The sequence below is a fragment of the Oncorhynchus kisutch genome, linkage group LG1 (genome assembly GCF_002021735.2).
Source record: "Oncorhynchus kisutch isolate 150728-3 linkage group LG1, Okis_V2, whole genome shotgun sequence".
NCBI classification, from domain to species: domain Eukaryota; kingdom Metazoa; phylum Chordata; class Actinopteri; order Salmoniformes; family Salmonidae; genus Oncorhynchus; species Oncorhynchus kisutch.
The window spans coordinates 75,957,807-75,980,972 of record NC_034174.2 but is presented as its reverse complement, the minus strand read 5'-3'; the positions used below and the strand labels follow the sequence as shown (position 1 = coordinate 75,980,972).

Below are 23,166 nucleotides of genomic sequence, written 5' to 3'. Positions count from 1 at the left end.
CAAACAGTTCTATTTTTGTTTCATCAGACCAGAGAACGTTTCTCCAAAAAGCACAATCTTTGTCCCCGCCTGCAGTTGCAAACCGTAGTCTGGCTTTTTTTATGGCAGTTTTGGAGCAGTGGCTTCTTCCTTGCTGAGCTGCCTTTTAGGTTATGTCAATATAGGACTTGTTTTATTGTGGATATAGATACTTTTGTACCCGTTTCCTCCAGCATCTTCACAAGGTCCTTTGCTGTTGTTCTGGGATTGATTTGCACTTTTCGCAACAAAGTACGTTCATCTCTAGGAGACAGAACACGTCTCCTTCCTGAGCGGTATGACGGCTGCGTGGTCCCATGGGGTTTATACTTGCGTACTATTGTTTGTACAGATGAACGTCGTACCATCAGGCATTTGAAAATTGCTCCCAAGGATGAACCAGACTTGTGGCGGTCTACATTATTTTCTTTTGAGGTCTTGGCTGATTTCTTTAGTTTTTCCCATGTCAATCAAAGAGGCACTGAGTTTGAAGGTAGGCCTTGAAATACTTCCACAGGTACACCTCCAATTGACTCAAATTATGTAAATTAGTCTATCAGAAGCTTCTAAAGCTATAACATCATTTTCTGGAATTTTCCAAGCTGTTTAAAGGCAGAATCAACTTAGTGTATGTAAACGTCTGACCAACTGGAATTGTGATACTGTGAATTATAAGTGAAATAATCTGTCTGTAAACAATCGTTGGAAAAATGACTTGTGTCATGCACAAAGTAGATGTCCTAACCAACTTGCCAAAACTATAGTTTGTTAACAAGAAATGTGTGGAGTGGTTGAAAAACAAGTTTTAATGACTCCAACCTAAGTGTATGTAACCTTCTGACTTCAACTGTACATAAAATGTATATAAATGACACATAAAATAAACATACGTTAGATATACATGATTTGATAACTATCAAAAACAACTGCTCATCTCTCCTCCAACCAGACCAAATACGAATAAAGAGGAGAGAAAGAGAGTGAAGAGGCAGGTAGAGAGTAGGAGGGAGTGGGGTGGGGTGGAAAGAGAGAGAGTGAAGAGGCAGGTAGAGTAGGAGGGAGTGGGGTGGAAAGAGAGAGAGTGAAGAGGCAGGTAGAGTAGGAGGGAGTGGGGTGGAAAGAGAGAGAGTGAGGAGGCAGGTAGAGAGTAGGAGGGAGTGGGGTGGAAAGAGAGAGTGAAGAGGCAGGTAGAGTAGGAGGGAGTGGGGTGGAAAGAGAGAGAGTGAAGAGGCAGGTAGAGTAGGAGGGAGTGGGGTGGAAAGAGAGAGAGTGAAGAGGCAGGTAGAGTAGGAGGGAGTGGGGTGGAAAGAGAGTGAAGAGGCAGGTAGAGTAGGAGGGAGTGGGGTGGAAAGAGATCAACGGAGAGCTACAGTAACAAGAGACAGCTGAGATGAGTCCCTTCACTTGTCAGCTCATTACATAGTGTCACCTGCACTGATAACCCCACATCATTCACCCCCCTCTCCTCCTTCAGACAGACTGATAACCCCACATCATTCACCCCCTCTCCTCCCTCCCTTGTTTACAGACAGACTGATAACCCCACATCATTCATCCCCCTCTCCTCCTTCCCTTGTTCACAGACAGACTGATAACCCCACATCATTCATCCCCCTCTCCTCCTTCCCTTGTTTACAGACAGACTGATAACCCCACATCATTCATCTCCCTTCCCACCTCCCTCCCTTGTTCACAGACAGACTGATAACCCCACATCATTCATCCCCCTCTCCTCCCTCCCCTGTTTACAGACAGACAAAGAGCAGGTGACAGGAGTTAAACGCCAGCCAACATACACTCACTGACTGTGTGTTGGGGGTGAATTCAGTCCATTCAGGTAGATCTGGGGCCATATCAAGCATTTCAGAGTAAGAGCAATGAGCTAGGATCAGGTCACCCCTGTCCATATAATCTTATTCATTGTTATCTAAAGCAAAAACTGATGCTAGATCAGCCTTCCTTCCTGCATACCTGTCGTCCACCCGACCCATCAATAACATTACCTTTAGGAGTGTAATAAACACGTTATCAGCTGTAGGAAAAGGAATAGTGGTGATAAAGTAAAACAAATAGAAATCTGTTTCTGTCTAAGGAGGCCTTATCAGCCTGAAATCTCCACAACATCACCAAAATCCATCACACAACCCTTCCAATACATTCCTATACCTCCCTTCCTCACTCTCTTCAGCCCAAATATTGTCCCCCTCCATCACTGAGGCCCCAGCCCAGCTGAGGCCCCCTGTGTCCCCAGGAAGTCTCCGTGGTCCGACCCCCACAGCCGGTAGAACTGGGTGAAGTCAACATAGGGAGGGACCCGTCCCGTCTCGTCTGGCTGCACCGCCTGGCTGCCACGCTGTCTGGAGAGAGTCCCATACAGTGGATATTTTAGTGAACATAATCTTCCTAGAAACCATCCCGCCTGGGATTCTTCCCTTCTCTAACCCACCGAGCTACCTACCTGAAGAGGCTGCCTCCGTCTCCTGAAGAAGAGCTGGAGCTCTGGGTGGTCTGGTTATTGGTGGAATGGAGCGTGGTGGTGGGACTCTGGCTGCGGGGTGGGAGGGGGGCAGGTGGGCGAGGGGGGAGAGGGGGAAGAGAGGGAAGAGGGGAGAGACAGAGCTCATTTATGGACTGGAGGATGTCAAGGGAGGAACGGCGGACGGCGCTGGGTAGAAGGAGCGTGCTAGAGGTGACGAAGGAAGTGAGGAGAAAGAGAGGGAGGGAGGGAAGAGCAAAAGAAAGAGGGAAAATAATAGACAGATGGAGGATGGGAAAGCGAGGGAGCAGAAGGAGGAGATTCAGAGAAGGAAAATCAATAAGGAATGAAGGACAGAAGACAGCAAAGTAAAGAAGGGTAGGAGGAATGAACCAATCAATGACTCAGAACAGGGGCCATGCACATGCCTCTTAGAACAACACAATAACAAGAAGCCAACGTGTGGTCTTAGCTCGGGCCAACAATTACACTACGGTTGATCTGAAATGACCCTAACAAACCCAAATGAAAATCTAAAACGAACTGGCTATGAAACCATCGTTTACACTTGTTGGAGTACGGCCAAGAACACAAGGTCATCCATGCCTGCAGAAGGCGTCCAAATCAAGCCAGGGTGGAAGTGTGCGTTTAGCTTGGTGGATGTGTGTATGCGTTTGGGCTGGGCGATATATCGAGTATACAGTATAATGGTATGGATCCACATACCGGTATGAATTTTAACAATACACTAACTACACGGCTCAAAAAAATAAAGGGAACACTTAAACAACACAATGTAACTCCAAGTCAATCACACTTCTGTGAAATCAAACTGTCCACTTAGGAAGCAACACTGATTGACAATAAATTTCACATGCTGTTGTGCAAATGGAATAGAAAACATGTGGAAATTATAGGCATTTAGCAAGACACCCTCAATAAAGGAGTGGTTCTACAGGTGGTGACCACAGACCACTTCTAAGTTCCTATGCTTCCTGGCTGATGTTTTGGTCACTTTTGAATGCTGGCGGTGCTTTCACTCTAGTGGTAGCATGAGACGGAGTCTACAACCCACACAAGTGGCTCAGGTAGTGCAGCTCATCCAGGATGGCACATCAATGCGAGATGTGGCAAGAAGGTTTGCTGTGTCTGTTAGCGTAGTGTCCAGAGCATGGAGGCGCTACCAGGAGACAGGCCAGTACATCAGGAGGCCGTAGGAGGGCAACAACCCAGCAGCAGGACCGCTACCTCCGCCTTTGTGCAAGGAGGAGCAGGAGGAGCACTGCAAAATGACCTCCAGCAGGCCACAAATGTGCATGTGTCTGCTCAAACGGTCAGAAACAGACTCCATTAGAGTGGTATGAGGGCCCGACGTCCACAGGTGGGGGTTGTGCTTACAACCCAACACCGTGCAGAATGTTTGGCACTTTCATTCCATCTGTTGTCACGCTCATGCACTACTCATAAAACACAGTCTTCTATTCACAAACATCACACAAATATTGTGATATAATGTGTTGGCCATATCACCCATCTCTAGTGTGTGTGTCAGCATGCCTGCATTTGTATCCACTTCCAGGGAAAGAAAGCGGTGTTAGTCTCGTTGGTGAGTGTGTGTGTTATTGGCTCGGTGTGTGCGCGCTTTGGGTGAGTTGCTATGGATACATGGCATATATTATATATATTACCCAGGTGTGTGTGTGGGTGTGCCCTCCTCCAGAGTAGAGGCTGTGTTGGTCCCGTTGGTGAGGGTACCCCCCTGAGAGGGCATGACCAGGGAGAGGGTGACGCTGGTCTTACTGGTGCTGCTGGGGCAGTTGGAGTAGGGCACCGACACTGGGTAGATACGACCACCTAGAGGAGAGACAGCAGAGAGACAGAGTTCATCTAGTATTATAGTAGTAATATAGTGCTGCTGGGGCAGTTGGAGTAGGACACTGACACTGGGTAGATACGACCACCTAGAGGAGAGAGAGTTCATCTAGTATTATAGTAGTAATATAGTGCTGCTGGGGCAGTTGGAGTAGGACACCGACACTGGGTAGATACGACCACCTAGAGGAGAGACAGCAGAGAGACAGAGTTCATCTAGTATTATAGTAGTAATATAGTGCTGCTGGGGCAGTTGGAGTAGGACACTGACACTGGGTAGATACGACCACCTAGAGGAGAGACAGAGTTCATCTAGTATTATAGTAGTAATATAGTGCTGCTGGGGCAGTTGGAGTAGGACACTGACACTGGGTAGATACGACCACCTAGAGGAGAGACAGAGTTCATCTAGTATTATAGTAGTAATATAGTGCTGCTGGGGCAGTTGGAGTAGGACACTGACACTGGGTAGATACGACCACCTAGAGGAGAGACAGAGTTCATCTAGTATTATAGTAGTAATATAGTGCTGCTGGGGCAGTTGGAGTAGGACACTGACACTGGGTAGATACGACCACCTAGAGGAGAGACAGAGTTCATCTAGTATTATAGTAGTAATATAGTGCTGCTGGGGCAGCACTGACACTGGGTAGATACGACCACCTAGAAACCTAGTAAAACACAAGTAAAAGGGTGAGCTGAATTAGATGAAGAATTCAAGCTTTCCTGTTCATTTGGTATTGAGGTCTGCCTGCAGATGATCAGTAATGCATCTGGAAACTGTTTGAATGTATGAGAATCATTTTATAGAATATGAACTGAGGTGTAACTCAGACTCTCATTGGCCAGGTTCAAGCTCTACACGGAAGGCTATTGCCTCTATCAGGCAGAGACGTCTAACTCACCATGGTGATCTCTACAGTAGAGGTCAACCTATAATGCCTATCGGAATGGCCGATTATTTAGGGCCGATTTCAAGTTTTCAAAACAATCGGAAATCGGTCGTTTTGGACACCGATTTGGCCGATTTTTTGGCAAGTCAGTTAAGAACACATTGTTATTTTCAATGACGGCCAAGGAACGGTGGGTTAACTGCCTTGCTCAGGGGCAGAACGAAAGATTTTCACCTTGTCAGCTCGGGGGATTCAATCTTGCAACCTAACAGTTAACTAGTCTAACGCTCTAACCACCTGCCTCTCATTGCACTCCATGAGGAGCCTGCCTGTTACGCGAATGCAGTAAGAAGCCAAGGTAAGTTGCTAGGTAGCATTAAACTTATCTTATAAAAAACAATCAATCAATCATAATCACTAGTTAACTACACATGGTTGATGATATTACTAGTTTATCTAGCGTGTCCTGCGTTGCATATAAACGATGCGGTGCGCATTCGTGGAAAAAGGACTGTCGTTGCTCCAACGTGAACCTAACCATAAACATATATGCCTTTCTTAAAATCAATACACAGAAGTATATATTTTTAAACCTGCATATTTAGCTAAAAGAAATCCAGGTTAGCAGGCAATATTAACCAGGTGAAATTGTGTCACTTCTCTTGCGTTCATTGCACGCAGAGTCCGTGTATATGCGATAATAATTAACGTTTTGTTTTCAAGATGATAGTTTCCGGATTCGACCATATTAATGACCAAAGGCTCGTATTTCTGTGTGTTATTATGTTATAATTAAGTCTATGATTTGATATTTGATAGAGCATTCTGACTGAGTGATGGTAGGCAGCAGCAGGCTCGAAAGCATTCATTCAAACAGCACTTTCGTGCGTTTTGCCAGCAGCTCTTCACTGCGCTTCAAGCATTAAGTTGTTTATGACTTCAAGCCTATCAACTCCCGAGATTAGGCTGGTGTAACCGATGTGAAATGGCTAGCTAGTTAGCGGGGTGAGCGCTAATAGCGTTTCAAACGTCACTCGCTCTGAGACTTGGAGTAGTTGTTCCCCTTGCCCTGCAAGGGCCGCGTGTTTGTGGGGCGATGGGTAACGCTGCTTCGAGGGTGGCTGTTGTCGATGTGTTCCTCGTTCGAGCCCAGGTAAGAGCGAGGAGAGGGACAGAAGCTATACTGTTACACTGGCAATACTAAAGTGCCTATAAGAACATCCAATAGTCAAAGGTATATGGAATACAAATGGTATAGAGAGAAATAGTCCTATAAATACTATATTAACTACAACCTAAAATCTCTTAAATTGGAATATTGAAGTCTCATGTTAAAAGGAACCACCAGCTTTCATATGTTCTCATGTTCTGAGCAAGGAACTGAAACGTTAGCTTTCTTACATAGCACATATTGCACTTTTACTTTCTTCTACAACACTTTGTTCTTGCATTATTTAAACCAAATTGAACTTGTTTCATTATTTACTTGAGGCTAAATTGATTTTTATTGATGTATTATATTAAGTTAAAACAAGTGTTCATTCAGTAGTTGTAATTGTCATTATTACAAATAAATACAATTTAAAAATCGTCAGATTAATCAGTATCTGCTTTGAAAAATCATAAATCGGTCGACCTCTAGTCTACAGTGCTGTCAGGTGGACATCAGTAGCAACACGCAGGCTCAAACCCTGGTCTTATTCAGAAGACCATTTAAGAAAACCTGCCATGCTATATATCCTCTCTTTTAACATGAAATGAGAACACATTCAAGCTCCGATTTCAATCGTGTTTTATGCTAATAGTCCCAGTCATTACTCAGCCCCTGATCTTGAATTCCCTCAGGGCCAACCTAAAACACCAGGACCTGGTGTCTGGAGGAGTTCAAAGGTTAAATAGAGGTTGTTGAGCCATGTAGCTGTTTCTAGTTGTCACCCCATGTCACTAGTTTACATTGCCTTATGTAAGGCAGCCTGTTGTTTTACACCACACAAGCCTGCACACACAGTTGGCTGTTGCCAGTGTCTTCGGTCTGTGTTCAGTCTTACATTGTTCAGAGTTTTGATCCCCCGTCCCCACAGGAGGCCTTCTGCCTCTTGCCAGGCCGTCATTGTAAATAACAATTTGTTCTTAATTGATTAGCCTGGTTAAATAAAGGTGAAATAAATAAAAGGTGAAATAAATACAATCCATCTTACCCTGGGAGTGTTTCTGCTCTCTGTGTGGGCGCGTCTCCCCCACCTACCCTGTGTGTGGGCGCGTCTCCCCCACCTGCCCTGTGTGTGGGCGCGTCTCCCCCACCTGCCCTGTGTGTGGGCGCGTCTCCCCCACCTACCCTGTGTGTGGGCGCGTCTCCTCCACCTACCCTGTGTGTGGGCGCGTCTCCCCCACCTACCCTGTGTGTGGGCGCGTCTCCCCCACCTGCCCTGTGTGTGGGCGCGTCTCCCCCACCTGCCCTGTGTGTGGGCGCGTCTCCCCCACCTGCCCTGTGTGTGGGCGCGTCTCCCCCACCTACCCTGTGTGTGGGCGCGTCTCCCCCACCTACCCTGTGTGGGTGCGTCTTCCCCACCTACCCTGTGTGGGTGTGAGCGCGCCGTCGGCCAGCGTGTAGTTGAGTGTGCGTATCAGCAGCGTCATGTCTTCGTGACGGGAGCAGTGGGACGCTCTCTGGCGTCCGCTGGCGTAGACATCGTGGTGTAGCCGCTTGACCCGCTCCACCACCGACTGGGCCACGGCCTCTAGGCTTCCCTGTTGGGCTAGTTCTGCTGCTACCATCGCTACCATCTCCTAGAGGAGCGGGAGGAGAGGGGAAAACGATGCAACGTTTCATCTCATGGGGAAATCAACTGAAATCAGTAGGGAGAGAGAGGGAAGGAGAGAGGGAGGAGGAGAGGTAGACAGGGGTAGATGATGTTGGAGTTGGGAAGAGGAGAGTAAGAGGTGGTGGTGAACTATGCCGATTGGGAAAGACCAGCACCGTCCTCCTTGGAACGAGGTCTTTATCAAAGAAGCTTGTTGTGAATGTATTGGTTAAGAAGTTCATTGGATAAGTGAATGCACCCACCTGATTGGCCTGTTCAGGTCCGTGGGCGGACTCCAGGGCTTTGATGAGCCCCTCTGACATCAGCAACAGGAAGCCCGTCACACCCTCTAACGATTGGCTGGCCTGGATCTCCGGCTCTGCTATGATTGGCTTGTTCTTGGCGGCGCTGATGGTCGTGGGCGGGGCATGGAGGAAAAATGAAGAAGACATACAGATCGAAGGAGAGTAAGAGCGAGTGAAAGAGAAGAGAAAGAAAGGAGAAAAGAGAGGGATGAGATAGAGGTAAGCAATAAGAGGAAGTGCAGCAAAACATTGTTTCCAACCTACAATACAATCTAAAGTGGATCCTACAGCTATTGTATGTAGTAATCATGTGCCTATGAGTTATAGTGTTCGCACTGAGGCGGTGTGCCCTAGTAGGAAGTCCACTGTGTGCAGCTCACCCTGCACTAACATACAGAACATGAGCATGTCTACTTCTGCTAAGCAATGAAAACAATCAAGCATCCCAGAAAAGTGCTAAAAAGAGCCCACAAATCAATCATTTGCTAGCAACAGGTGACATTCATATTCGGACAATTTCTGAATCTCATTTAGATAATACCTTTGATGCTATAGTGGCAACAAAAGATGGTTATAACATCTACAGAAAATACAGAAATGCCAAAGGTGGAGGTGTTGCTGTTTATAATCAGAACCACATTCCTGTAAAACTTAGAGAGGATCTCATGTTAAATACTGTTGAAGTAATATGGCTACAGGTTCATCTGCCTCACCTAAAGTGGGAAGCTGCTATAGACCACTAAGTGCTAACAGTCAGTATCTGGATAATGTTTGAAATGCTTGTTAATGTTTGAGATAAACAGAGAGGTATGTATATTTTGACAGGCTTTGATCACACTGCTCACTCAAGAGAAAGCTTCACACTGTAACTAGCGCCTGCAACCTGGTTCAGGTTATCAGTCAACCTACCAGGGTAGTTACAAACAGCACAGGAATTCAATCACCAACATGTACTGATCACATCTTTACTAATGCTGCAGAAATGTGCTTTAAGGCAGTATCCAAATCCATTGGATGTAGTGATCACAATAGTAGCCATATCTAGGAAAACCAAAGTTCCAAAGGCTGGGCATAATATAGTGTATAAGAGGTCCTACAATAAGATTTGCAACAATTCCAATGTTGATGCTGTAAAGAATATTTGTTGGTCTGTGGTATGTAATGAGGAGCAACCAGACGCTGCACTTGACACATTTAGGAAATTGCTTATTCTAGTTGCTAAAAAGCAGCACCCATTAAGAAAATGACTGTAAAAACTGTTAAAACCCTGTGGACTGATGAGGAATTGAAAAATGGTATGGTTGAGTTGGATGAGGCAAAAGGAATGTCAAATAAGTCTGGCTGCACAACCGATGGGCAAACGTACTGCAAATTGAGAAATCATGTGACTAAACTATATAATATATAAAAAGAATAAAAATAAACTATACTATGAAACAAAGATAAATTACATAATGAACGATAGTAAAAAGCTTTGGAGCACCTTAAGTGACATTTTGGGCAAAAATTTAATCAGATGGCTCATTCAACACAAAACCCACTGTTATTGCCACTGATATAGATTTTTTTCAATGGCAAGATGATCAAATTTAGGCATGATATGCCAGTAACAAATACTGACATTACACATCCAAGTAAAACAACTGATCAAATTATGAAAAACAAGATTTGTAATTTTGAATTCCGTAAAGTGAGTGTGGAAAAGGTGAAAAAATGATTGTTGTCTATCAACGATGACAAGCCACCGGGGTCTGACAACTTGGATGGAAAATTACTGAGGATAATAGTGGATGATATTGCCACTGCTATTTGCCACATCTTCAATATAAGGCTACTAGAGTGTGTGTGCCCTCGGGCCTGGAGGGAAGCTAAAGTCATTCCGCTACCCAAGAATAGTAAAGCCCCCTTTACTGGCTCAAATAGCCCATCAAACAGCCTGTTACCAACCTTAGTAAACTTCTGGAAAAAATGGTGTTTGACCAGATACAATGCTATTTTACTGTGAACAAACTGACAGACTTTCAGCATGCTTATAGGGAAGGGCATTCAACAAGCACGGCACTTACACAAATCACTGATGAATGGCTGAGAGAAATGGATAAAAAGATTGTGGGAGCTGTTTTGTTAGACTTGTGGCTTTTGACATTATCGATCATATTCTGCTGATGGAAAAACATATGTGTTATGGCTTCATACCCCCTGTCTACCTGTCTAACAGATCACAGAGGATGTTCTTTAATGGAAGCCTCAACAACACGACCCAGGTAGAATCAGGGATTCAGCTGTCTGAATGACTCAACACTATTGACGTCAGCTACTACAGAGAGTGAAATCACTGCAACACTTAATGAAGAGCAGCGGTTAGTTTCAGAATGGGTGGCAAGGAATAAGTCAGTCCTAAATATTTTAAAAACTAAAAGCATTGTATGTGGGACAAATTATTCACTAAACAATAAACCTCAACTAAATCATGTAATAAATTATGTGGAAAGTTGAGGTGACTAAACTGCTTGGAGTAACACTGGGTTGTAAACTGTCATGGTCAAAACATGTTGATACAACAGTAGCTAAGATGGGGAGAAGTCTGTCCATAGTAAAGCGCTGGTCTACCTTCTTAACAACACTATCAACAAGGCAGGTCCTACAGACTCTAGTTTTGTTGCACCTGGACTACTGTTCAGTAGTGTTGTCAGGTCCTACAGACCCTAGTTTTGTTGCACCTGGACTACTGTTCAGTAGTGTTGTCAGGTCCTACAGACCCTAGTTTTGTCACACCTGGACTACTGTTCAGTAGTGTTGTCAGGTCCTACAGACTCTAGTTTTGTCGCACCTGGACTACTGTTCAGTAGTGTTGTCAGGTCCTACAGACCCTAGTTTTGTTGCACCTGGACTACTGTTCAGTAGTGTTGTCAGGTCCTACAGACCCTAGTTTTGTCACACCTGGACTACTGTTCAGTAGTGTTGTCAGGTCCTACAGACTCTAGTTTTGTCGCACCTGGACTACTGTTCAGTAGTGTTGTCAGGTCCTACAGACTCTAGTTTTGTTGCACCTGGACTACAGTTCAGTAGTGTTGTCAGGTCCTACAGACTCTAGTTTTGTCGCACCTGGACTACTGTTCAGTAATGTTGTCAGGTGCCACAAAGAGGGACCTAGGAATATGACAATTGTCTCAGAACAGGGCAGCATGGCTGGCCCTTAAAAGTACACGGAGAGCTAACATTAATGATATGCATGTCAATCTCTCACGGAGAGTGGAGGAGAGTTCGACTTCATCACTACTTGTTTTTGTAAGAAGTGTTGACATGCTGAACGTACAGAGGTGTCTGTATAAACTACTAGCACACAGCTCAGATACCCAGCATACCCCACAAGACAAGTCACCAGAGGTCTCTTCACAATCCTCAATAACAGACTATGGGAGGCGCACAGTACTACATAGAGCCATGAGTACATAGAACTCTATTCCACATCAGGTAACTGATGCAAGCAGTAAAACAGATAAAAATACACCTTATGGAACAGCTGGGACTGTGAAGAGACACACACAGGCACAGACACACACTCTACACACAGGTCCACAGGATGTTGTATTGTAGAGATGTGATAGTAGAGTAGTGGCCTGAGGGAAAACACTTCATGTGCTGTGAAACGTGTTATGAAATGTCATGTAATATTTTAAACAATAGTCAGTGGGGAGAACAAGTATTAACCTGCAAAATCGGCAGTGTTTCCTACTTACAAAGCATGTAGAGGTCTGTCATTTTTTATAACTGTGAGAGACGGAATCTAAAACAAAAAAACTGAAAATCACATTGTATGATTTTTAAGTAATTAATTTGCATTGTATTGCATGACATAAGTATTTGATACATCAGAAAAGCAGAACTTAATATTTGGTACAGAAACCTTTGTTTGCAATTACAGAGATCATTCATTTCCTGTAGTTCTTGACCAGGTTTGCACACACTGCAGCAGGGATTTTGGCCCACTCCTCCATACAGACCTTCTCCAGATCCTTCAGGTTTCGGGGCTGTCGCTGGGCAATACGGACTTTCAGCTCCCTCCAAAGATTTTCTATTGGGTTCAGGTCTGGAGACTGGCTAGGCCACTCCAGGACCTTGAGATGCTTCTTACAGAGCCACTCCTTAGTTGCCCTGGCTGTGTGTTTCGATTCGTTGTCATGCTGGAAGACCCAGCCACGACCCATCTTCAATGCTCTTATTGAGGGAAGGAGGTTGTTGGCCAAGATCTCACGATACATGGCCCCATCCATCTTCCCCTCAATACGGTGCAGTCGTCCTGTCCCCTTTGCAGAAAATCATCCCCAAAGAATGATGTTTCCACCTCCATGCTTCACGATTGGGATGGTGTTCTTGGGGTTGTACTCATCCTTCTTCTTCCTCCAAACACAGTGAGTGGAGTTTAGACCAAAAAGCTCTATTTTTGTCTCATCAGACATGACCTTCTCCCATTCCTCCTCTGGATCATCCAATTGGTCATTGGCAAACTTCAGATGGGCCTGGACATGCGCTGGCTTGAGCAGGGAGGCCTTGCGTGCGCTGCAGGATTTTAATCCATGACGGCGTAGTATGTTACTAATGGTTTTCTTTGAGACTGTGGTCCCAGCTCTCTTTAGGTCATTGACCAGGTCCTGCCGTGTGGTTCTGGGCTGATCCCTCACCTTCCTCATGATCATTGATGCCCCACGAGGTGAGATCTTGCATGGAGCCCCAGACCGAGGGTGATTGACCGTCATCTTGAACTTCTTCCATTTTCTAATAATTGCGCCAACAGTTGTTGCCTTCTCACCAAGCTGCTTGCCTATTGTCCTGTAGCCCATCCCAGCCTTGTGCAGGTCTACAATTTTATCCCTGATGTCCTTACACAGCTCTCTGGTCTTGGCCATTGTGGAGAGGTTGTAGTCTGTTTGATTGAGTGTGTGGACAGGTGTCTTTTATACAGGTACCGAGTTCAAACAGGTGCAGTTAATACAGGTAATGAGTGGAGAACAGGAGGGCTTCTTAAAGAAAAACTAACAGGTCTGTGAGAGCTGGAATTCTTACTGGTTGGTAGGTGATCAAATACTTATGTCATGCAATAAAATGCTAATTAGTTACTTAAAAATCATACAATGTGATTTTCTGGATTTTTGTTTTAGATTCCGTCTCTCACAGTTGAAGTGTACCTATGATAAAAATTACAGACCTCTACATGCTTTGTAAGTAGGAAAACCTGCATAATCGGCAGGGTATCAAATACTTGTTCTCCCCACTGTAACTATATATATATATAAATAAATAACTGCCTTAATGTTGCTGGACCCCAGAAGAGTAGCTGCTGCCTTGGCAGGAACTGATGGGGATCCTTAATGAATACAAATACACTTGAAATGTCTTGTACTCCGTCTACCTACCGCTATGTAGCACTGAAGAAATCCAATTGGAAACTCAATTAAGTGCATTTTTCTGTGGATAAGTTGAATCCTATTCAAAGATCCAGCCTTATATTCATCCGTTTGGCTCGGCTACAGAGGACAGCAGGAAATTGGACTTCTGAGCCTGTGTGTGTGTGTGTGTGTGTGTGTGTGTGTATAAATGGATGTGCTAGTGTGTGTGTGTGTGTGTGTGTGTGTGTGTGTGTGTGTGTGTGCGCACCCCTACCTCAACAGATCTATATCTGTGTAGTTATATTTAACCCTGTAGTCTCCAATCCTCCTGGTGCTGCTCTGACCAGCTATCAGAGCCGCCTGACGAAGACCAGACACATCAAGACCTGGGGTATGGAGGAGAGGATGAGGGGTAAAGTGGGATGAGGTGGAGAAGAGGAGACAGGTGGAGAGATGAAGGGGAGTAGAGGATGCGACAGGGGGAAAGACAGGGTGGGAGGAGGGGAGGAGGTGGAGAAGAGGAGACAGGAGGAGAGGTGAAGGGGAGTAGAAGATGCGACGGGGAAAGACAGGGTGGGAGGGGAGGAGGTGGAGAAGAGGAGTAGAGGATCGGACAGGGGGAAAGACAGGGTGGGAGGAGGGGATGAGGTGGAGAAGAGGAGACAGGAGGAGAGGTGAAGGGGAGTGAACGAGGAGGGAACAAGGAAACAGCAAGAAAGGGAAGAGGAGGGCAGACGTAAAGGACGAATGGAGGAGAGATGGGAGAGATAGGTGGTGGTGATGAAAGTAAGAGAGGAAGGGGAGGAGAAGAGGGGAGGGGGAAGGAGAAGAGGTCACCTTCAACCAGGGTTTGCATTTTCCAGTGAATTGAACCCATTCCATTTTAAAGGCAGACTCAGCACTATGACGTAGGTGCACAAAGTAAACAGCCTAGTGGGTCAAGTTCCACAACAACTAAGAGCGTTGAAGCGCAAGGCTCAACTTCTCCCGTAGCTACCAGGCTGTAACAGCGTGAAGTGAACCCATGCACAGACTCTCTGTGTGTGTGTGTGAGACTCACCCAGCCCAGCCAGTCTCTGGAGCTCGTCCTCGTTCTCTGTGGTGTGAGGTCGTCCAATCTGGATCACCTGGTTCTGACCGTCGCTGGTTGACTTACACAGCAGGGCCCGGTTGGTACCTGGACCACAACAAAACCATTAGGCCACAATACAAAGACAAACCAACCACAACCTGTTGTTAAGATATCCTTCTCCTCTTATAGGACTTACACAGCAGGGCCTGGTTGGTACCTGGACCACAACACAACTACCCATATGAATGAAATACAGTAAGAGAGTTTGGTTGGTACCGGGACCAGAAACAGAACATAATCTAGTATTGTATAATAATAGCATTTCATTTTATTGATTGATTGGTACATTCATCAATTAAAAGGCTGACCCAGACATCCTCATCACTCAGATCCCTGACTGAAACCAGTCTGAGACAGTCACTGTAATGGAGACCTCGCTGATTACTTCATTCACTAAATGGCTGGAATTCTCTCACACACAAAAGTTCCAAAGTTGTAACGATGTGCAAATAGTTCACCCTAATTGCTGCTGTAAGTCATTCTGGATAAGAGTATCTGCTAAATTACATTTAAAAAAAGAAAAGAATAATTAACAAATTAAATTGTTGTAACTGTCTATTAATTGGTCTTTCTGGTTTTAAGACCAGTTGATTACAATCAAATAACCTGTCCATAAACAAATCAAATAACCTGTCCATAAATAAATCAAATAACCTGTCCATAAACAAATCAAATAACCTGTCCATAAACAAATCAAATAACCTGTCCATAAACAAATCAAATAACCTGTCCGTAAATAAATGAAATAACCTGTCCATAAACAAATCAAATAACCTGTCCATAAACAAATCAAATAACCTGTCCATAAACAAATCAAATAACCTGTCCATAAATAAATCAAATAACCTGTCCATAAATAAATCAAATAACCTGTCCATAAACAAATCAAATAACCTGTCCATAAACAAATCAAATAACCTGTCCATAAACAAATCAAATAACCTGTCCATGCTGGTGGGTAATAGCTTGGTTAGCATAATTGTAGAGGAGACATTGTTTACGTCTTGTGTTCCTGACCGTGACATTGCAACAACTTCCACACCCCTTCACATCTCAGCAGAAATAAAACATAACAAGCCCATAGGGGACACACACACACACCACACACACACACACACACACACACACACACACAGAGTATGGAATGAATCAGGTGACTCCACAGCTGGAAACACTTTTCTCCCTTAAAGGTTCCGTTTCATTTCCAAGGTCACCTCTCCACTTTGACCCTGACCTGCACATAGCTGGTGAGGTAGACTGAACAGTCTCATTTTCCTCCTCTCCACCACTCCCCCCCCCCCCCCGCAATGAACAACCTTTTGTTTTTTCTCCCCCTATAAAATAAATCATTTTCTGCCCTTATTCCGACACTTGAAAACCCCAAGTGTCTTTTCCCCTTCATTCCTCCCCCTTCTTTCTTAGTCTTCCATTTGGCCCCCAAATCCCCATTTGGGCAGAGAGGCGGCTAACCATGGAGGGGAAAAAAGGATCCCAAATGGCCAGTCTGGAATAGTTGACACCAAATCGTAGCTTTAAAGATCCTTTACAATTATGGAGGACTTAAATCACCAGTGGAGTTTATTTTCTTTGAACCAATGACTGACACACACACACGTCTGGATTGAATAGTCAGACAGATGGTATAAGGCCTATTGGACCAATGAGAAATGATTATGAAAATGGGTCTGGTTGTTATATCAACCCACGGTGAAATCCCCAGGGAATGTGTGTGTTCATTTCAGAAATCTCTTTCTGGCTTTCGGCTAGAATTCAAATTTCCTACCAGAGTGGTCTGGCTTTTAGATCTCTCTCAAATAATATGTTTAACTGTTTTTCCTCTCTCTGCCTCCGGGGGGGGCACACAGACAGATGTTGACGAAGAAACGAGTTACAGGGCAGAAAGGCTGGAACAAGGCCTGTTGACATTCTGAATATCATTTCTAACAGGCGTTTTGATTCAGAGAAGTAAATGGCATTGTAACGTGTGTGTAAAAGATCAGTGAGGACATAAAAAGCCCTAAGAGGTGTAATTGTGTTTGTATGTTTACATGGCTGTGGTCGTGTTAGTGCAAGGCTGTGCTCCTGCATGTGAGCTTCCTCTCTGTGTGTGTGTGTGTGTGTGTGTTTACATGGCTGTGGTCGTGTTAGTGCAAGGCTGTGCTCCTGCATGTGAGCTTCCTCTGTGTGTGTGTGTGTGTGTGTGTGTGTGTGTGTGTGGTGAACAACAGTACGTACCCACGTTGGCAATGTAGAGCTTGTTGTTGTGTATCAGAGCCACAACAGCGGTAGCTCCACCAGACACTTCCTGCTCCAGGTCCTTCAGCCTCTCAGAAAGCTTCTGACTCTGGGGGGAGAGCTGGTGGAACGATACTCCCTGGTGGAGGGGGGAGGGAGATGTAGGGGAGGGAGGGAGGGAGAGGTGGGGAGGGAGGGAGAGGGAGGCAAAAGAAGAAGATGGTAATAGGAGAGAGGAGATTAAGAGATTTAAGAATGTTAGTTAAGGTCGATTAAATGGCTAATGAGACTATATTGATTCCCAATGACTACATTCTAATGTGAATGTTAACTGGTTGCCATGGAAATCTAAGTAGTAGAAGGAAACTTAACACGCTATGAGTGACAGAGTGCCATGCTTACCTCAGGTAGTTGGGATATAATAGTAGCCTTCTCTGCAAGAGCGTCACCGATGGTCTCAAAGTAACTCTTCTCTACAACGTCGAAGGCCTGAGGATACAACAACAGAATCAATGGTATAAACATTCAAATAGCATTTCTTATGATATGATGCTTCTGCGAATGCGTTCTACCTAGAGCAGACAGGATTGCAGGCAGACACGCTGATTCAAAGACATAACAGTCGATATCTCTCGCTCACACACACACACCTGTGAGAGAATTCTGCGGACATCAGAGTCAGTGTGTGTAGACTTGAGCTGTCCCAGGAGCAGTTCTGCTGTCAGACACTGAGAGACGAAGCTGGACACTCTGCTCCCATCAAACCCATTAAACACTCCATACAGGAAACAGCCTTCCTCACCTCTGATTGGACAGAAAGAAACAACTTTGTCTGAGTGGTCAAAACAAGAACAACTCTTATGTTTGATTGGTCTGTTGCGAGACACTGGTCAAGTTTGTTGTTGTATGGCCCGGATCCCCCTTGTGGGCAGTTTGATTATTTTAGACCATTCCATTGGTACTAAGGAGAACTCTCCACCCACAGGGGCACTGGGCCATGCAACAACAAACTCACCCATTGAGACACAAAAATACACTTCTCCCATCGAACCCTGTACAGGAAACAGCCATCCTCACCTCTGATTGGACAGAAGACAACTCTTTATGTCTGATTGATCAATATTCCTAGAACTCTGCACAGATCACCAGCCTTGGTAAGTGTGAGTATGGAAGCTACATACGGGTCTGGGTAATAAGGCAGGGCTCTCTCTTTTTTGGCCCACGACCCCACCATGTAAAACATGATGTAATCACCATGGCCAATGTTGACTTTTTTAATTGGGGCTATGACAATCTATTACAAATCACACTGACAGTACTTTTGACAGTATATCAATATGAAGGAAGAATGGTTTGAAGTAAGGCTGGGACAAAACCAGTATTGCGATATTGTTTCCATGGCAAATATTTAAAAAACAAAGCAGTATTAACTCTGGTTCTTTAAAAACCTTCTGTATGTAAAATATTGTGGGCAATAGTTTGGAAAATAAATGCATGTGACTCTGGATGACAAAATGTTTGTTTCCAACATAAGGGCTGTTTTCCTAAAGAAGTTACATCCGCTTCGTGTTTTATTTACTTGCCATGATACTAAAGCCCGGCCCTAGTTTGAGGTGACTGAAATGCATCAGAAAGATATTGGAAAGTTCAGAAGCTCATCAGGCAATACTTTTGTATGATCTTCTGTGTAGAAAGATTAGATTTTTTTTATTTCACCAGGTCGGCTCGTTGAGAACAAGTTCTCATTTACAACTGCGACCTGGCCAAGATAAAGCATAGCAGTGCGACACAAACAACAACACAGAGTTACACATGGAATAAACAAGCGTACAGTCAATAACACAATAGGGAAAAAAGGAAGTCTATATAGAGAGTGTGCAAATGGCATGAGGTGGTAAGGAAATAAATAGGCCATAGTAGCAAAGTAATTACAATTTAGTAAATAAACACTGCAGCGATAGTTGAGCAGATGGTGATGTACAAGTAGAAATAAATACTGGTGTGCAAAAGAGCAGAAAAGTAAATAAAAACAATATGGGGATGAGGTAGGTAGATTGGGTGGGCTATTTACTGATGGGCTATGTACAGCTGCAGCGATCGGTTAGCTGCTCAGATAGCTGATGTTTAAAGTTAGTGTGGGAAATAAGTCTCCAGCTTCAGTGATTTTTGCAATTCATTCCAGTCATTGGCAGCAGAGAACTGGAAGGAAAGGCGCCCAAAGGAGGTGTTGGCTTTGGGGATGACCAGTGAGATATACCTGCTGGAGCACGTGCTACAGGTGGGTGTTGTGGGGCCTAATTCCACCCCCCTAGTCTGATGTAGTGTGTGGTCTTGTCCAATCTGTTCTACTGAGGCTTGTAGAGGGAAACAGCAGACATGTGTTTCTGAGCATCTCATCTTTCAGTAATGGGGTCATAAAGCGTTCAAAAGATAGAGCCACAATTGTAGGAAGAAAATAAAAACCACTCTCTTTATTACAATTCAATTCGGCTTTATTGGCATGGGAAACATATGTTTACATTGGCAAAGCAAGTGAAATAGATAATAAACAATACAAAATTACATGCCCTGTAAAAATAAAATAAACTCAAATTCACTAAACATTAAACTTACAAAAACACATACATACACATATATATATACACACACACACTGCTCAAAATATTAAGGGAACACTTAAACAACACAATGTAACTCCAAGTCAATCACACTTCTGTGAAATCAAACTGTCCACTTAGGAAGCAACACTGATTGACAATAAATTTCACATGCTGTTGTGCAAATGGAATAGAAAACAGGTGGAAATTATAGGCAATTAGCAAGACACCCCCAATAAAGGAGTGGTTCTACAGGTGGTGACCACAGACCACCTCTCAGTTCCTATGCTTCCTGGCTGATGTTTTGGTCACTTTTGAATGCTGGTGGTGCTTTCACTCTAGTGGTAGCATGAGACGGAGTCTACAACACACACAAGTGGCTCAGGTAATGCAGCCCATCCAGGATGGCACATCAATGCGAGCTATGGCAAGAAGGTTTGCTGTGTCTGTCAGCGTAGTGTCCAGAGCATGGAGGCGCTACCAGGACACAGGCCAGTACATCAGGAGACGTGGAGGAGGCCGTAGGAGGGCAACAACCCAGTAGCAGGACCGCTACCTCCGCCTTTGTGCAAGGCGGAGCGGGAGGAGCACTACCAGAGCCCTGCAAAATGACCTCCGGCAGGCCACAAATATGCATGTGTCTGCTCAAACGGTCAGAAACAGACTACATGAGGGTGGTATGATGGCCCGACGTCCACAGGTGGGGGTTGTGCTTACAGCCCAACACCGTGCAGGACGTTTGGTATTTGCCAGAGAACACCAAGATTGGCAAATTCGCCACTGGCGCCCTGTGCTCTTCACAGATGAAAGCAGGTTCACACTGAGCACACGTAACAGAGTCGGGAGACCCTGTGGAGAACGTTCTGCTGCCTGCAACATCCTCCAGCATGACCGGTTTGGCAGTGGGTCAGTCATAGTGTGGGTTGGCATTTCGTTGGGGGGCCGTACAGCCCTCCATGTGCTCACCAGAGGTAGCCTGACTGCCATTAGGTACCAAGATGAGATCCTCAGACCATATGCTGGTGCGGTTGGCCCTGGGTTCCTCCTAAAGCAAGACAATGCTAGACCTCATGTGGCTGGAGTGTGTCAGCAGCTCCTGCAAGAGGAAGGCATTGATGCTATGGACTGGCCCGCCCGTTCCCCAGACCTGAATCCAATTGAGCACATCTGGGACATCATGTATCGCTCCATCCACCAACGCCACGTTGCACCACAGACTGTCCAGGAGTTGGCGGATGCTTTAGTCCAGGTCTGGGAGGAGATCCCTCAGGAGACCATCCGCCACCTCATCAGGAGCATGCCCAGGCGTTGTAGGGAGGTCACACAGGCACGTGGAGGCCACACACACTACTGAGCCTCATTTTGACTTGTTTTAAGGACATTACATTAAAGTTGGATCAGCCTGGAGTGTGGTTTTCCACTTTAATTTTGAGTGTGACTCCAAATCCAGACCTCCGTGGGTTGATCAATTTGATTTCCATTGATCATTTGTGTGATTTTGTTGTCAGCACATTCAACTATGTAAAGAAAAAAGTATTTAATAAGAATATTTCATTCATTCAGATCCAGGACGTGTTATTTTAGTGTTCCCTTTATTTTTTGAGCAGTATATATATATATTAGGTTGTATTTTCAATTGTTTGTTCTTCACTGGTTGCCCTTTTCTTGTGGCAACAGGTCACACATTTTGCTGCTGTGATGGCACACTGTGGAATCTCACCCAATAGATATGGGCGTTTATCAAACTTGGATTTAATCTCTAATACTTTGAGGGTCTGTGTAATCTGACAACAGCATCTAGTGGCTAACAGACGTTACTGACGTAAACCCGGTTCTATGAACCAAGCAATTGAGGGGTGTTATCTAACAACCCCATTTCCAAAATCAGTCACCACCCCTTGTTTGGGCAATGCTGGTATACCGGGACATATCAATGGCTCCAGTAGCGTTTTCAGACTGCCAAACCAAACTATGATGCCTTGAATATGTTGTTTGTTATATGGTCCTTTCCAGCATGGTTCCCGTACCTACAGTGGATATGTAACCAGGGCAGCTGTGTTTGGCCTTAAAGTGTGAATCAGGCACAGGTGTCTTAGTTACCTGAACCTGAAGTGTCCGTCCTCGTTGGGGTGGCTCTGGGTGTCCTTTCCATCGGGTCCGTAGGTACAGTTGGGGGCTGTTCCCACCCCGCACATCTGACACAGGGGCAGGTCATCTGTCCAGCTCTGATGCTACCAGGGTGGAGTTTGAAGAATGACATTAGCTAGTGTTAGTCATAGCGATCGTACTTATGTAGCCTAATTCTATGGTTTTAGTGTTCAGAGTTTTCTGACAATCATTGAAATTGTCCTGCTTAATTGTCTCCTCAGACTTCTGCTTCAGTTAGGCTTTGACGACCAAAGAAACTACAATATTCACATAGAAACGTAGGCTCAAAGTGTAATATTAAGTTAGTGTTTTCAGAAAATATCCCGTTCTTCACTACCATTGGCTAGCTACTGTAGATATATAACCAATTATTTGGATAAAACTCAACTGACCCGTGGCTAAGAAAATCTCCCCTTACATAGTAACTACATAAATACATATAAATTGCCAAGTGAAGAACACAAACTTAGTTAGCTAGCTGACTAAAACTAGCAATGTTTTTAGCCACGCTAGACTAGCGGCGGATGTTGCTGTTTGCGGCACAGGGCCCGTGAAGTAGTTGTTTCAATTGTCCTTTGGAAAGCTAGATTACTTTTTTCAAACAACAGAATATGACTGGAGTTATTTTTAACAATAAGCACGTCTACAAGAGGGAGAAATCGTTTTTGTCTTACGCTTTGCATCATTTGCCGACGCTGAGACGCCATCTTTGATGGAACTCTGTGGACAACTTTGATGCATTCATGGGCGTCAACCTTGCGCAGCGATTGCGCATTGGCACACGTTGATCCTCACTTCTCGTTGATTTTCACGTCAAAATGTGCTTGAAAAGCAGTAAAGGGAAATATCTGAACTTGTACAAATCAATCAAGTTTCGCCTTCATACCTGAGCTTCTTCTCATGACTCTTTCTTCTCATGACTCTTGAGTAATCCAAACGGAGAGCGACCATTCAAAGAACTTTATCAACTAAAGACTGTTTGCTACAGTAAAACAAGTTTCCTTCTCATTTCCTTTATTATAGCGCCATCATGTTGACATGTGTTGTATGACACTTCGAGAGTCGAGAAAGAGGATGGAACATTTATTAGTTAGAGTCAGATGTGCTTGCTGAACAACTTTAGAAATCCGACATATTATTATTTTCTTTCTGGCACATGTAGCTGGCACATGTAGCTGGCACATGTACACATGTAGCTGGCACATGTAGCTGGCACATGTGGCGAAAAAACTGTAAAAGCTACCAATACCAAAACAACTTTGAAATGTGCAGGCTCACTGTCCTCAGTGTTTGGTGCAAATG

The 23,166-nt window shown here is 44.6% G+C and overlaps 1 protein-coding gene across 1 annotated transcript; it reads right to left on the bottom strand.

The window, feature by feature from the left end:
- Positions 1-776: 776 nt before the first annotated feature.
- Positions 777-22,788, bottom strand: LOC109884754 (TGF-beta-activated kinase 1 and MAP3K7-binding protein 1-like). Its single transcript, XM_031833425.1, has 12 exons — positions 22,539-22,788; positions 21,817-21,947; positions 17,770-17,923; positions 17,522-17,608; positions 17,120-17,258; positions 14,813-14,929; positions 14,027-14,138; positions 8,324-8,468; positions 7,833-8,046; positions 4,183-4,348; positions 2,477-2,566; positions 777-2,375 (listed from the first exon to the last, which is right to left on the bottom strand). The coding sequence occupies exons 1-12, from the start codon at positions 22,569-22,571 to the stop codon at positions 2,228-2,230; spliced, it is 1,536 nt and encodes a 511-aa protein (XP_031689285.1). The 5' UTR covers positions 22,572-22,788; the 3' UTR covers positions 777-2,227.
- Positions 22,789-23,166: the final 378 nt, after the last annotated feature.

Bases quoted from the DNA above. Each gene is read 5' to 3' on its own strand.
- LOC109884754 (XM_031833425.1), bottom strand. From the start codon at position 22,571: ATGGCGTCTCAGCGTCGGCAAATGATGCAAAGC. The intron at 8,469-14,026 runs GTAGGGGTGCGC...CACGACCATCAG, and splicing joins ACAGATATAGATCTGTTGAG to CGCCGCCAAGAACAAGCCAA. The intron at 2,567-4,182 runs GTAATATATATA...CCCACCCCGCAG, and splicing joins ACACCCACACACACACCTGG to CCAGAGTCCCACCACCACGC.